Source organism: Diplotaxodon limnothrissa, linkage group LG2 (assembly GCF_057381915.1).
Source record: "Diplotaxodon limnothrissa isolate DT_005_m linkage group LG2, D_limnothrissa_male_GT1.1, whole genome shotgun sequence".
NCBI classification, from domain to species: domain Eukaryota; kingdom Metazoa; phylum Chordata; class Actinopteri; order Cichliformes; family Cichlidae; genus Diplotaxodon; species Diplotaxodon limnothrissa.
The window spans coordinates 13,741,593-13,758,508 of record NC_140597.1 but is presented as its reverse complement, the minus strand read 5'-3'; the positions used below and the strand labels follow the sequence as shown (position 1 = coordinate 13,758,508).

Genomic DNA, 16,916 nt, shown 5'->3' with positions numbered 1-16,916 from the left:
CACTGTCATCAAAGAGTAGAAAAAGCAAAGTAAAGGTTCTCTACAAAGGCAGTGTGTAGCCTCTAACAGTTTGACGAGGACACCCCCCCCCCCCCCCCCTTCCCCAAATTCATTGTGATCCCAAGAACCTCAACATGCCCCGAATCTACACTCAAACCCCAACAAATAATTTCCTCAGTCTCTTTTCAGTTAACCCAAAGAACCCTTCCTCCCTCTGCCCCGCAGCCTCACCCATGCCAGACCGGACCCTGATTTTAGGGTTCATTTGATTTGTTTTGTGTTTTTTAGTTTTACTTCTTGAACATGTCCTGTAGAGGTCCAGGCAGAAACTTGAGGACGGTGTCAAGGATGCTCTCTTCGTCTTCCTCATCATCATCTCCGCAGCCTCGCGGAATCGCTTTCTTCGGGCGTGTCAGCGATCCCTCGCAGGCTTGCTCCATGGCCGCTTTTTCCTCTGCCTCCTTCTCTTCCTTCTTTTTTAACCCATACTGGACGAAGGAGGAACACCGGTGATGTGCAGGGAAAAAATAAAGGGTCATTAAATGACGAGTGAGACCCACCTCTGTAATCAGACCTAAAATGACATGCAGCATCAGTGCCAGTCTGGGGTGTAACATGTTACAAAGTAATGCGCTACTGTAATAACATTACGTTTTTCAGGAACGCAGTAAAGTAACACGTAGCGATATAAAATTTCTTCTTTTCTTTCCAGTCTTCCCAGTATAGGTTTTTGTTTAGCGTTGAATTGGTTTTGCCTTTTGTTTCGTACTTCAGCCACAATAAACAGCTAACTTTTGGTTAAGAATCAAGTTTTCATTTTGCGTGTCTGCGTTTGGGTCCTCCTCCTCTGTCCAAGGAGTCGGAAGCTGACTGTGACAGAAAGAAAAGTATCAAACAAGTCTGTGTTTCTAAAGTGGAATCATCTCTTTGAACTTTTCTTTGTGTTGTTGTGTTCACATTTAAACTCTAACACAAAAATTGCATGTGCGTCCTCATTAGGCTCGGGTGTGTTGGCGTGCTGGACTGTAGCCTCAGGTTTATATTGTTAGCTGGTAACTAAGTAATTTCTGTGTGTTGCAGCTCAAGTAGCATACAGTAGTGTAGCAGTTTCTCCAGCTTGTGCATTACTTTTGAGAAAAGTAACAAGTAATGTGTAACGACCCCAACACTAACCTTGTCCCTGATGGTCTGCCGTACTTTTTCCCTCTCTGCCTCCATGCGGGCGTGTTTTGCCTTCCTCTCCTCCTCCTGCTGCCTCAGCGCCTCCTGTCGCTCCTCCTCCTTCTTGGCTGCATCCGGGTCCTTCTCCTCCTCCCCGCCTAACATCTTACCCATGTCTTTGGTGGCCCCTGGACAGAAAACATAGAAATACTGTAAGTTCCTTCATCGTTATTATTTTTTTAAATCCAGATGTTAAATGTTTCCAAAACCGAACAAATAAGAAAAAGAAAAATAAGTTGCAGCAATAATTTCACTTAAGAAGAAGTCTAATAATACATTTGTGGCTGCTATGACGCAGACCGATTCAAAAGATAACATGTACCTGACACCTGCTTCTGTCATGGTTATCATCATCATCATCATCATCATCATAGTTTATTTACATAGCACTTTAAAAACACACAAGGCTGACCAAAGTGCTGAACAATAGAAATATAAGAGATACAGTAATAATAATAAATACGATAAAATAATAAATATAGTAAAAACAAAACACTTTTTTTTTTAGTCAACTATTAAAATACTGTGTGTTTGCATTTCTGAGGATTAGGTGGTGAACAGGTTCACCCAGGAGCTTCAAGGTCCGTTGGAAACAAGACGGAAGAAGAACAGCCAGCTGGAAGAGCTTCAAAGAAACACTGAGACAGAGGAAGACACATTCTTCCATCTGCTGTGGCCATCTGTTATCTCTATCTGTACCTCCGCATTCTGCTACTAAACATAATTCAGACTGAACGTAAGTTTTCAAAGTTTCTGGGCACAGCGTGTGGTGAAAAAATGAGACTTTATTATTATGAAGGAGATAGACTTTGGGCCTTTTTATACTTACAAATGAAAATATTGATCAATTAGAAAAAAATCTGAATGAAATCAAATCAAATATTTAACATAATTTATCAAACAAAAATGCTAACAACCTCTGATTACAGAATAATTAGGTACACATCCCAGTACAGGGTCGGAACCTTGCATGCTTTTCATTAAAAGTCTAAGGTTAACACTTACAATAGTAGAGTGGTGTTATCGGTGACGGTTACAGTCAGATACAATCAATTCTCAGAAATCTAAAAAACTAAAGCAAGCTGAGAAGTTCCCAGAGCAGTAAACAATTTTTTTTTCTGAAAACATTGATTCATTCAGATTCATTCATTGGCATTTTCTGTGTTACAAATACATTTTTTGGTTTATATCATAAAGAGATTAAAACTTAAACCACTGAAGGAAGTCTTTAATCTGCCTCCTCCACATTCTTGGATACGTTTCCCACACACTCACTCTTACTTACATTTGTCACTGGAGTTGCCTTTCAGATGTGAAAGCCACTCCCTCCGGTCTATCGATATTGCTGTTGTTACCTCCGTCTGATCGATAGTAAATACAGGACCACCTGAGAGTGTACAAATTATGGATTGTCCAGCAGAGAGAAAACTTCATCGATCGATCTGCCTCTCAGGGACTGGTGAGAGGACAGTCTGGCTGGCAGCCTGGTTTTCCAGCCTAGTGCCTTTCTTAAGCCTCACAAGCTGAATATGTCTTACTGCTCAGGCTGCTCAGGTTAATCATTGGAACATAGTCTTCTTGCGGTCCTCGATATGTTCATAAATACAAATACAATCTACAAGGTCTGTAAGTGGCCTGTTTGGAAGCAGATGGGGTCATTAAATATTGATTTTATCCATCATCATCAATTACAAACTCTATAATCTATCACAGATATATTGCAGTTATTTATTGTTATAATGCAGTAAAAACCCGAGTTAGTACCTCTCTTGCACAAGAGTCTAAAGAGACCAATTCTGAGTAAATTACTCAGAAGAAACGTGGCTTTAAAGACTCTGTGGTTCTCTCCTGGGTTTGTGAGCCTAGGGGCAGCTGCTCCTGTCGCTCCTCAGCAGACTCATGCAGTGGCCCTAATTGCCCTGCAGCGCTGTGTGGTGGCAGCAAACCTGCAGATGACAAATTAGCGCTCAGCTGGTGGGAGGGGCAGGCTGTGAAATGTTCCCTGTAACTTGCTGAGGAGGTGGGTTAAGGTCAGAGTGTGTGCTGTGGAGCTTTCATTGTGATAAAACACTCAGTTACACCATGTGTGAGCATGTACAGCTCATGAATCAGACGACCTTGGTTTTTGCCTTCACCTTAGAAATAGCTCAGTAGTTTTCAGATCCTTTAAACAGAGTATTTATCGCATGAGGTTTGCTTCTTTGTTCATTTGCAAAAGGACAATCTGTTATGCAGCAGAGCTCCAGTTATTTAAAAAAACAGTATGCAGCTGTATTCTCGCTTCAGATTATTTTTGAGGTGATGTCCAAGCACCGGACATTTCATGTCTCATTGTGATTTTTTATAGTACTGATGGAACAGAGTGAAGTTCTTTTATTGTTTTTTGCTCCCAATGTGTTCAGTAGGCTCATTCGCTGACAGTTATCTGTATCCATGCAACATGGGTTACAACACTTACTTGAAGCTGTTTACCAGAAAATATGTTCACCAACTCAATGGTAAGTGTCAATAAACACAAAGTACAGCTGAGTCTAATAATGATGTTTTATGGTTATAGTTTCTTAATCACAGTCTTTCAAGTCAAACTAACTATGACTACCTTTCTGGATCAAATGCAGGAACAGCCAAGTGATGTTTCCACCTGCCACCATTAGCACGATTAAAAGTTTAAGGTGTTTTGATAAGACTGTGCATGGTGAATATAATCTGTGTCAAGGATGCTCTCTTTGTCTTCCTCATCATCATCTCCGCAGCCTCGCGGGATCGTTAAAATAATTTCCCAGAGAGGCAGAGCATTTCCCTTTGCCCTTTTAACCACTTCAAAGAATGCATTTAGCCCGACTCTTGTATTTTGCTCATTTCTCTCTCTGCGTTTCAGTCTGTCGTTCCATTACCGTCACTGCAGTCCTTTCCTTTCCTTTCCTTTGCTTCTCATCCATCTCCCTGCTCCACCTTCACCACCTCCAACAATCCATTAGAGGCAAGCTCACAGATTTCCTCTGCAGACAAAGATAGGTAGTTTGAGGCTAAGTGCTCTAACGCCCTCAGTCCTTGCAATGTGCATTCAATCACTCATTACTTCACTATTTCCCAGACTCAAGTCTTTGTGCCACAGGAGCTGTAACGTACAAAAGCTCTGGGTTGGAAGGGGCAGAGATATGGAGCGTGATGGTTGCAGCACGGCTTCATCAGCATAAACTAGCTACCCAAAAGGCAAACAGTGGACAGCAGAGAGTCTCTGCAGATAAGATTTGATTGATTTAATAGATTTGGCTGAAGCTGATTAAGGAATGAAGTGGATAAATGTCTCAGCTGTATGTGGACAGATAACAGCAGAGAGAGAGATGCTCGTCATTACAAGCAGAGAGCTTTTACAAGGAGTAATTAGCAGCTGGGAATGAAAACCTCAGAAGAGGCTGAAATGGAAACTGAAATGAAATGGAGAGTAGATGTCTTTGTTGTATTTTCTGCAGTATTTGTCATTTTTATCTTTAAGTGCCTCTGCAGCCCTCTGCCCAACTGGAACAATGATTTGTTCTGTGTGGTGGGAGAATTTTATAAGGCATAAAAATTAACCATAAATTAACTAAGAGCAAAAGAAAAACCAAAATTATTGCTCCTGGTGAAAATAACTGGGCATCACACACACTCAAGGATGTGAGAATGAACAACAATAACTTGTCCTGTACAGAAATGGTTGACAGATTTTCTTTTGTTTTGCTGTAAATAGATCAATATCTTTTTTTGGTCTTTATTAAATAAATAAATAAAAAGGGTTTTTGAGGCTATCTGGAGAATAACTAATGTTGACGGCAAGCTAAAATTAGAGTAAAAGACATTTTTCCATAAAGCAACTCCAGTAAAACTTCTTTTTTCTCCAGGAAACATACGGAAACCTGCTCTACTGAAAATATATGTTTCTCTAAATAGATCAGTAGACCTAAAAATCATCATCAAGCGGCTCTACTTAATAATCATTAGGAACCGTCATGTCAAACTAAGTGCTAAACTTTACAAAATACTCTGATTCCTCAAACTCTGTCCTGATAATCGAACCCTCTTTTAAGCACCTGGCCTTAATCCTGAAAAATAAAAAATATGAAATCCTAAAAAACGAAGAGCAAGGCATTTTCAATAACCATCATCCTGCAACATTTTCAGGTTGAATCCAGGAAAAAAAGAATTTCAAAGAGATCCATTTGCAAATCAGGTAAATCTGACTGAAAAAGCCTTTTAAAAAGATTTGTCAGACTCTGGAATACTTGGTGAGCAACTACGACTTTCACTGGAAGGAAACTGATCCTGGTCTGGGTTTGTGTTACACCTAGTAGCACAAAAATAAAACATTTCATTGTTAGAGGAAAGAATACATCCAATTATTTATAGAGTAATTATTTAAATACATAAAAAATGAATAGAAACTGAATGATACGACATCAGAGATCTAAATTTGGACAACCAGCAGCGTCCAGATATGGTGGTCACTTGCAACATACACTATCAAATTTATGATGGATAATACATCTTTTGCAGAAAAGATTATGGGTTAACCTAAAAGCACAGCAGAGCTTTAGTCATTTAATTTGTTATATAAAAATCATGTTAAAATAATTTCGTTTGTTTTGTGTTGCATTGTAGTTCTGTATGCATTTGGTAGAATTATAAGAAGCCAGTTCGCAGGACAGTCGACGTCTGTGTTTCAGACTTTCATTCGCTTTGTTTTCACTTGTTTAATTTCATTTCACTCATTTATTATGTTGACTCCATGTTGAAAAAATGCTTCTCCAGTGCATTTAAATGCAATGCCCAATGCAATGGGTACTAAGACAGTCTTGGTACCAGCAGCAATTAGAGACAAAGAGCCATCGCAGCCACAGCCTAAAAAAGTGTGGTTAGACATCAACCTGCTCTGAGAAGCAGAAGGGTTTGTATGTAGAATGATTAAAGACATTTTAAAGACTCAAATATCCCATTCAAATGTGTTTTGATGATACACTGACAAGCTGATTTTTCAGTTTTTCAGTGTTTTAAAACCATGAAATATAGAAACACAAAGTTCTCATGCTCAGTTATCATTGTTTACTCACTGAACTTCACTGTAACGGAAACTCTGACCAAACTTTTCATTTAAAAGAGAACAGATGATAAAATTAATTAATTAATAAATAAAAGACAAGCTATGCCCCACTGACTCCTCCGGCCAGTCAGATGGATGGCAGTGCTGTTGGTTAATTTGTGAGGGGTGGGGAGATTTGAAAAATGAAGCTCATTTTAATAATGGATTACCCTCGTTACCAAATTAGGCCTTCATAATTCACATGAGTGTCTGGATTTGCCACATCGATCAGATATTCGGGCAGCATGACAGGGTAGTTGTTTAACCCTTTGTCAGAATTCCACATTTCCAACTGGGAGCTTCTTTTTGCGGAGTCTAATCGACCGATCGCCATGCCCGCTTGGCTTCCTGTCATTACTGTATCCTTATCTTCATCACGCCTGCACAGGAAATGAGAGGAGAAGCGCGACCTGCGTGGTCAGGACCGGTTCACGCTGATCTCTCAGAGAATATCTGAACATCTTTTATTTGAGCTTCTTTATGAGAAACGGCGAGACATTCGCATGTTTGATAACCTCCAGAACACAAAAAAGGCACGGAGTCCATATTAGGAATAAAATGAACGAACTGATGGCAGAGACAAAACATGGGCAACAGAGAGACTCAGAGATCACATCTTATCACTGGGGTTAATGACAAATTTCAAATATCCACATAGCTAATAATGTTCCACCTTAAAATGAAAAGTCACATATTGTTCTGTGAAAACTTGCTTGATATTTTTGCCAGTCCAAAGAACCCAGATTTCTGATAAAAAATAGTCCTGCTCAGATCCAAGCTCTTTGTTTTGAGGGGTACAGTAAGTGTTGGACATGCGTGCAATCATTTAATCTGAGGATTAAAATTTGATGCATGTACTATTTCATGATATTTGAGTTAAAAATACAGAGCATCTCTCTCTCGCTCATGTGTTTGTGCAGAGTTTTGTTCCCAGCCTGTGTGTGGATCGATCACGCTGCCCTGGACTGATTAATCCAACACATGGAAACTCTGATGAATGTGATTTGTAATTAAATAACCAGTAAATACAAACTGAGGCCTGCAGCTGAAATCTATACCTCAGTCTGCACCAATGAAACGTTCAGGAGGTCTCCCACAAGTAATGACATTAGTGAGGCTCAGCCTGAGAGTGTGTGAGGCTGGATTAGACAAAGTTTGCTTCCATGTGTTGTGTTTTACTGCACACACCTAAATTAAATGACATTTTTCTCTGTGTTTGTGCAGATAAAGCATAAACCGGAACCAGGCCTCAATCATGTCCACATGTGGAGAATTCACAAAGCTTTCCAAAGGCTCAGAAAATACATCACAGAATAAATGTGCACTGTCGTCTACGTGTTGATGGTTTTCTTTTCAAAGGAAAAATAAGTCTTTTTACAAAAAATGTTTCCACCAAGCTTGGAAACTACTATTTAAAATTGTTTAAGAATTAAGTTATAAGAGTGTCACATCTGTTTCATTGTGTTTCTTTTTAGTTTAGTTTTTTAATGTTGAAGTTTCAGGATTTTTTTCTTTGAATTTATGGGATAAATCTTCACTGAAGACTTGAGGAAAAAAAGGTTCTGGAAGCTGATGCATCAGAAACAGGAAAAACTAGGCAGTGTAAGAATCTGAGCAAATGGTAAATAGACAAAACTGCAGTGACTGCAGTGATGGAAACCTTGTCGTAGACAGGGTCAAGTAACTCACTTACCCACAGCAGGAAAGAAGTCCAATCCATGCAGCCTGAGCCCACAGAAGAGCTTCAGTAGAACAAACCTCTGAAAGCCTTATGATAGAAAGATGCTGGTAGACATATTGTGTAGACCGTGGTCAGACTGTCCACAATGTCCACTGCTGAAGGCACCTGTTCTGTGGACATCAGTATCTGAACTGAAGCTGGCTCCATTAAGAGGGCCAGTCCCCACAGTGCCCCCCATTTCCAGCTTTACAGTAGAAATAAATATGGTTTTGGCCTCTATGGATGATTTTCACTCTAAAATCTGCAGCCATACACGTATGCGTTCATGTTCTCATATTTTAGTCCAGATTAATATCTGAGAGTAAAAAGTTTAATCGATGGAGGAACGTTCACTGGGAAACTTTTCAGGCAATATAACTTGGTCTTGGTGCTTTGGTGTAATAAAGTGGGGGTTCTTCACAATATCGACTAGCTAAAACGTGCCTGATCCACAGTAGGAAAGACAAATATGACTTTAGTAAAAAAAAATGTACATTTCTTTTCACTTTTTTATTCCCTTTCTCCTGTTTATTTCCATATTTCTGTGTTTGTATGTTAATGGCACGAGAGTTCCTCACCTCATTTAAAGCCAGCGTGTAGTTAATAGGTTACTGCTGCCAGCTAGTGTCATGGAGATTATGTTTTGCTTTTGTGTGCTTCACCCTAAAGACCAAAACTCCATACAAAACATATGAAATGAACACTGTGCTCACAATGTTTTCTCCACTGATGTTCCAAATGCCAAAAATGATGAAGTGTTAATATTTAAATGTAGCAGAGTCTTTTCTTATTAAAATAAAATAAAAACAAACATTTTTCAAATAGTTTTATTCAGCGTTAGTCTCCCACTATAAAAAAATATATTAGGGGCATTGCTCTATCAGCTCTTTGCCATGGCATTAATAATTTACCTACCATTGATGCCTCAGCTTCCATAGACGACCTGCTATCTCACTATAACAATGAACTTATCAACCTCTTAGATACCTTGGCTCCCCCAAAAAACTTGAAAACTTGAACTCTCGCTCTGCCCCATGGTATTCATCCGAACTTCGCCAACTTAAAGCTACTGGACGCCACCTGGAACGTCTCTCCAGGAAAACAGGACTTACTATTCATAAGGACATGTGTCTCAGTCATATACAACATTATAAAGAAGCTATTCATCATGCTAAATCTGCCTACTACCCCTCTGTTATTGAATCCGCTAAAGGGAACACACACTTTGTTTTCTACATTACATAATATTGTTAAACCCCCAGATACCTTTGAAATACATACACACTGCTGCAGTTTGCAACAACTTTACCAACAACATCTTTATCAACAACTGTCCTCGTCCTGTGATATGGTCAATTGTTCTATCTGCATTTTTTGCCCTTCTCAACTGTCATCCTCTCTATCCAATTTTGAACTTCCCACAATAATTCAGCTAACTTCCATAATTACTAAGTTAAAGTCATCATCGTGTAAACTTGATCCACTGCCGACTAATCTTGTCAAACTCTCATTCCCGTCTCTTGCCCCACTGATTACTAATATCATACACTCCTCTCTTATATCTGGTTCTGTTCCTTATTCTCTTAAAACTGCAATAATAACACCCATACTGAAAAAGAATGGTTCAGATCCCTCCAATCTAAATAATTTCAGGCCAATTTCAAATCTCCCTTTCTTAGCAAAAATTCTGGAAAAGATATCTAGCTGCACAGGTTCATCGTCATCTCACTGGAAATAACTTGTGCGAACAGTTTTAGTCCGGCTTCCATTCAAGTCACAGTACAGAAACAGCCCTAGTAAAAATCACCAATGATCTTCTGCTTGCAGCTGACTCTGGACTTATCTCCATCCTCATTCTCCTTGACCTCACAGCAGCTTTTGACACTATCTCCCACTGCATCCTTCTTCACAGATTAGCATCTATTGGTATCAATGGTACAGTACTCGCCTGGTTTACCTCTTATCTCTCTGGCCGCTCACAGTTTGTTTAATTACTCACTCACAGATCATGGTCTACTCCAGTTAATTCCGGTGTACCCCAAGGCTCTGTCCTGGGTCCTTAACTTTTTATCATCTATCTACTACCCCTAGGTAATATTTTCAGGAAGCATAGCATCCAGTTTCACTGCTACGCAGATGACACCCAGCTCTACCTGTCCCCCAAACACACAGCTACTCTCCCACCCAGATCCATTTCTGACTGTTTAAGTGAAATCAAGGTCTGGTTTACTCACAACTTTCTTAAACTTAATGGCAATAAAACAGAATTCATTTTATCAAAACTGACTATAGTCCCAACCACAAGTCTTTCATTATCCATTGATAACTCTGTTGTCACACCTTCCCCTCAGGTTAAGAGTCTTGGTGTCATCCCCGATAGCACTCTGTCCTTCACAGCACATATAAATAATATCACTCGGTCTTCCTACTTTCATCTCCGTAATATTAACCGCCTTCGTCCCTCACTCACTCCAAACAGTACTACCATACTTGTCAATGCTCTTGTCACATCTCGTTTAGATTACTGTAATTCTCTTCTCTATGGTCAACCTCATAAATCCCTCCATAAATTGCAATTAGTTCAAAATACAGCTGCTCGTATTATTTCCATAACTAGATCCACTGAACATATAACACCTGTTCTTAAACAGCTCCATAGGCTTCCAATTCACCTCAGTGTTAATTTCAAGATCCTACTTCTCACTTTCAAAGCGCTTCATAACCTTGCTCCTCCATATTTATCCGATCTTCTCCATACATACTCACCCCATCGTACACTCTTTTTTTTCTAAGCCTCAGATTCTGCAGGGTTTTTATTTTTAGACTAATGTCCTTACACGACCACCTCAACACTTCAACACTCCCACTTCATATCAGAATGGTCATGTTCCACCTCAGGACTGAAACCGTGTTTTGTTTTTTGTTTTGTGTGTGTGTGTGTGTGTGTGTGTGTGTGTGTGTGTGTGTGTGTGTGTGTGTGTGTGTGTGTGTGTGTGTGTTTGTTTGCTTGTATATATTCATGAACAGCCAGCTGTGTCCTGGTGAAATAAATGCCACCCTGTTCCAAGGGAAAAGGTCACTGCACTCAAGCACACCTCTACAGGAGCTAAATTACAACAAACACAAACATTGGGGATGGATGGATGGACAGGTGGTTGGATGGATGATAAAGGAATGGATGAATGGGTGGATGGATATTATAAGGAAATGGCTGATGCTGTTTTACTGATGATTCTGATGAATGTGACGACTTTAAAGCTTGAGAGAGGAAAGAGGATCACGGTTACTTTAATCCCATATTTGTGTGATAAAGAATGTGTTCAGATGCAAGGAGGCAACGGTTTGCTGTCAGTAATGAAATTATTTAATCTTATTTACTCTAATATGCCACACGTTAGCAGCATTATTTACAAAAATATTATGTGCTGTGAATCAGGGTTGACATGACTTGGCGTTGTCACGATCCTGGGTCATTTGACCCAGCGTTTCAAGTTTTAGTTTTGTTTTTTTAAATGTTTATGGTTTATGTTTAAGTTCATTAGGTTATCTAAGTTCGTTTGTTTATCAGATTCCCTTGTGTTTTCAACGCCTGTGTTAAGTCTTCCTTGTCCTTTTATGTGTTTCATGTCTGAATGTCTTTTGTTATCAAGTTCATGTAGTCATGTCTGTGTTTCATTATGTTTCCCGTTTTATTTTGAAGAGGTCCTGTGTTCTTAGGTCAAATGTGATTAGTTGTATTCTCCCCTTGTGACTTTGTTATGTTCATTTGTTTCAGCTGTTTCCCTATGTGTTTCCACTTCCCTCATTATCCTCCTGTGTGTATTTAGTCCGTGTGTTTTCAGTCATTCCTTGTCAGGTCGTCTGCTAATCCACGTTGTGTCTCCAGGTATCAACGCCAGTCTTCATGTTTAAGTTTTTTTTTTCCATGTTTTACTTTTAGTTCACCCAGTTTAGGTTTTTGTTTAGTTTCACCCATGCCCTTTGTTTGTATCCATTTTTGCCAGCCTTAATAAACGGCTTGTTTTTGTCCACGCCACGTTTCACATTCTGTTTTGGACTGCAATTGAGTCCTTTTTACAATACATACTCACGTAATGTCACCTCAGCCAGACTGTGACAGGCGTTAAGGCCTACCTGTGCATTTATGCATGTGACTGAACCAATGTGGATCATTAAAATATCACCAGATCACCTGATAAATGGGCATTGGCACTTAGGTCACATGCCCCATAAGCCAGATTCTATGAATCATCAAATGCAGGTGGCATCTTTGCCTGTTGGGGCATCACTGGAAGCTCTAATTTGCATTTGTTCACTCAACTACTTCTGACCCAACCCAGATCTCGGCTGAAGTCCCGGGGTGACCGTGCGTTTGCTCTGGCTGCCCCGGTACTGTGGAATACCCTTCCTCTCGACCTCCGCGCATCTGATTCCATTGCACTGTTCAAATCACGACTAAAAACCCACTTATTCAATCTTGCCTTTCCCTCTAGTTAATATTTCTTTTATGATTTTATTTCATGTACTTTTATGCTCATTTAAATTCTTGTTTGCTCTGTACCTGTTGCTTTCCTATGTATCAGTGACAGCTACCTGCTTGCATACTTAGTACTTGCTTTGGTCCTATTTCTATTATCCTGCTCCTGTTCTCTATGTTACTTGTTAAGCAACTTGGCATACCCTTGGTTTTTAAGTGTGCTTTATAAATAAAGTTTATTATTATTATTATTATTATTATTATTATTATTTGTTGGGGAGGAGGCCCCGGGGCAGACCCAGGACAAGCTGGAGAGATTATATCTCTCGGCTGGCCTGGGAACGCCTTGGTGTTCCCCCGGATAAGCTGGAGGAGGTGGCTGGGGAGAGGGAGGTCTGGGCCTCTTTGCTTAGGCTGCTGCCCCCGCGACCCGGCCCCGGACAAAGCGGATGAAGATGGATGGATGGATGGATTATTTGTTGATCTTATTGAGCCAGCTTGTCTGCAGCAACATGTGAAACTGTCGAAACATTACTGTACACCAGAAGCAACTGTTGAAGGCAGCAACACTAGCTCTCTTATGAGAAAGAGCGATAGAAGAGAACACACACAAGGAATAAGCATAGAAGAATCGATTGCAGGAAAACTGAGAAGAAGAAAGGAAGAAGGAGTCAAAGGAGAGGAGCAGATATAAATTAGTCCTGTGACAAAGTGGGAAGGCTGAGCTTTAAAGGAATAAATCTCATTTCATTTTGGCCGGTAGTCACCGAGCTGACTGAACTAGATGAGAGGGCTGATTTAAGGAGGCATAACCTCAGTACCCTTGGGGGACCTTCACTTACAAGAACATTCACTTAGATCTGTTTTAGTTTGCTCTTCGTGAATGAGCCCAATCTCAGCTAGCATAAAAGCCACATGGGGTGTAAATGACAGGCTGAGTCAAAAATATGGAATTGCAAAGGAAATACAAGAGGATAAAACTTATTATCACCATTATTGTGATAAATCTCCTTTCCTGTTACAGTTTGTCAGTGAAATAAACTAAATATGTTTTTTTAAAACCAAAAAATAAGAAACGAGAGAACTAAAGTGCTGCTGCTGAGGTTGGACGTGCCTTTGCATAAATATGCACACATACACAACAGGTTTTAAAATGAGGACTGTGCTCTGTGGGAAACATCTACAGGCTTCTCCACCACAGTACCCACACCAAACACCTAAACTTTCTTTATGCCTTCAACAAATTTCACTTAAAGTATAGATTTGAGTACGGCTGCCACAAATGATTATTTTGATAGTCGACTAGTCACCGATTATTTTTGCAATTAGTCGACTAATCAGATCATGCATCCATTGGACGTAAAACGTACAGCTTATTGCACCAGCACGCATCTGCTCTTATATAACTATCATTAGCTTACAGCTTTAAGTGTTTAAGGTATGTACTAACTAAAAATAAAGACAAGATGATAGTTTATTAAATTTTGATGAAATTTGCAGATTGTTTCGGTGAAGTTTAATAAACTCCTTGCTATCTAAAATATAACGGGACACCGGAGTATATTCTCGAGCATCTCGCAGTTCTGATAATCAGTTGTCTGCTTGACGTTTATTCAGCTGTGTAAAAACTACAACTTTAATCTCAGCCAAACCGATTTACTCAGGAACAAATAAAATACTAAAAAAAGCCAAACAATAACATTTTTAAGTTATCTAAGTGACTTATATGTGTTTAACCTGAGTAGCGAAAGACGGCGGTGGGTTTGAAAACGATTTGCCGGGAGTCCGGTGTTCTCACGGGCTCTAGTGAGCCTTGCCCCCGGCTAGCTATCGAGCTAGTGGGTAACAGACTTCTCTGAAAATGTAGGAGCGCTTTTGAAAATGTGTGGTGTCTTGATAAACTGAGCAGATATTTGAGGTTTACACAGATGCATTCTCGCCTGAAAATATGTTAAACGTTTATTTTGTGACCCAGAAAGTATAATAAGAGTAATATTAAAACTAACTAGCTGCCGCCATTGTTGGAAACTGAGCAGGGCTGCGCTATGAATTCTGGGACAGAGCTACTTCTTCTTCGGGGTTTAACGGCAGCTGGCATCCTTGTACATGCAGTGCTGCCATCTTCTGTTTCAGTCCGTTATTACAATCTTAAATTATACTACTTATTCCTGCGTCTTTTGGGATCTTACAAAGCTTCAAACGACACGTCGACTATTAAATCAGTCATCGACGATTTTGATAGTCGACGTAATCGTGACTAGTCGACCAATCGTGGCAGCCCTAGATTTGAGAGCTCAAAGCACTGGAACTTGACCCATTTGCTAGTCCACTGAATTAGCCTCAGGGAGGAGGACCAATTTTTGGGAGCTTCTGGTGCAGTCAGGTCAGGTTTCCAGTTCACACATTCATTTTTATGAAGCCAGATACATTTTTTTAAATGCTACTAGAAGCCTATATGGTTGTCAGGTGATAGCTATAGTAATCACAGCCATACCTTTTTAGATGTAATTTGTAACGGCCGCCATTTTCTTTGTGAGTATTTATTGCATTGCGTGCTGCGGGGGAAAGCCTGTTCTAATGTTTGAGTCTATTTTTTAGCACCTGACCATCCCTTTTTGCTTCTCATCCGTAAACTCTCTCCATACTCGTTCATGTGATTCTTGCGTAGGTGGTTGAAGAGGTTTGTCGTGTTTGAGTCTGTGGTAGGGACCTGTTTACGGCATAATTTGCATAGTACAGTTTTCTGGTCCGTGTCAGACTTTTTCATAACCAAACCCTGTCCATGCTACAGCAGTAGCCCCTCCTTTAGGAATAAGGTCCTGGATTTGTTTTGACTGGTCCTTCTGTTTGGAGCTACCTGGTTCTGCCTCATCTTCACTGGCCATGCTGGTATTCTCTGTGCATGCATCCATGTGGTGACTGTAAGCACCATTTATAGCTACTTCATGTTTTTATTTGAGGTAATTTGTTTGATGCATATTCTGAAATTTGATGTTTGAGAATGATGTATATAATTTCAGTTTATTTTGAAAAGTCTCAACAGGATCTTGAGCTTTAATATGAAAGGTTTATGTGGGAAAATAAACAGAATAAGCAGATGGCGGAGTCACACGATTGTTTTTGCTAACGAAAGTACGCATAGAAACAGTCATCTGTCTGTCCATAGTGTGGTTATTTTAAATATAAGCGCAAGAGAGAACTTTAAGAAATTAATATAGCCACTACAGTGACCATCAAAACGATGAAAAAATATTGCCATAAACAGTTTATTTTGCGACACCACGAGACAAACAATAGCGTAATAAGAAAACGATAGATGTTTTCATATTGGCATCCAATATATATTGTCCTATTGAACAACCCTACTTCTGCTGCAGCGGCATCCCACAGTGGAGAATCAAGCGTGACTCCCCAAGAAGACTTAGCTTGAGCAAGTTGAAGACGATCTTAAATGACGACGTCTAACCCTTGAGTAAGCAAAGGTCAAGGCCACAGATCACAAGGCCTGGAAGTGCATCGTTGACCAAGATGGAAACCCTACAACACCCACGGCAATGTATTGGCTTCATGCACGACCTCTCCTGCTGACTGCCAGCTAGGGACAAAAGATCTCTCCTTTACTTTCTACATGGACTATCTACATGCAGCCATGTGATCGAACATAACTGGTCAAACTACAAGCCGATTCAAAGAGAAACCAGAAAGCCTTCATGTTTATATGCACATATGTGTTTGTACAGCATCTTAAACAGAAAATATCTCCAACTCTAATGTATTCTCAGGAAAAGCATTTAGGACTGCAGTACTTACCACCTAGAGCTTGCTTCATTACAAAATCCATGATTCCTGCTGATTAGTACAGATGTTCTTCTTCAAGCTGGAGACAACTGAGCATTCAGCCACCAAGCCCGGGATCTGTGAGTGTCTCAGTTCTTCCCCCTTCCTCTGTGATGCCGAGCGTCTTCAGCAACTCTCTGCTGGACACAAGAGATTGAAAAAAGAAGCAATTAAACAAACCATACAGCTGTAAAACAGTAAACTGTTTTCCTCACATAGAAAAACACACCAGTGATTTGATTTAAATTTAAGCTTTTGCAGCTGTAAACAATCATATTTCCTCCTTTGTAGAAAGTGCATGATTACATCTCCAAACACGGTGAAAGATCCGCAACACGCCTGGCATCAGGGAGCATGAGACAGCATTTCCTTCTGAGTTTAAAACAACACATAATGGGATCTTTTTAACACTCTTTACCCCGTGACAGATATCCCTTCCTGGGAAGATCGTAGATCAATACTGAGCCCTTTTGCTCTGAGTCACTTATCCGACTGTAACTGAATACCAGAGCAGTCAATAAGTGCTCATACATATTTAATGGAAA

General features: G+C 40.0%; 1 protein-coding gene across 1 annotated transcript; it reads right to left on the bottom strand.

Annotated features, from left to right (window-relative positions):
- Positions 1–290: 290 nt before the first annotated feature.
- On the bottom strand, positions 291–16,402 carry cplx2b (complexin 2b). The gene is made up of 3 exons (XM_085367311.1): positions 16,345–16,402; positions 1,174–1,349; positions 291–488 (listed from the first exon to the last, which is right to left on the bottom strand). Exons 1-3 carry the CDS (start codon positions 16,373–16,375, stop codon positions 291–293), a joined length of 405 nt encoding a protein of 134 aa, XP_085223437.1. The 5' UTR covers positions 16,376–16,402.
- Between the last annotated feature and the right edge of the window lie 514 nt (positions 16,403–16,916).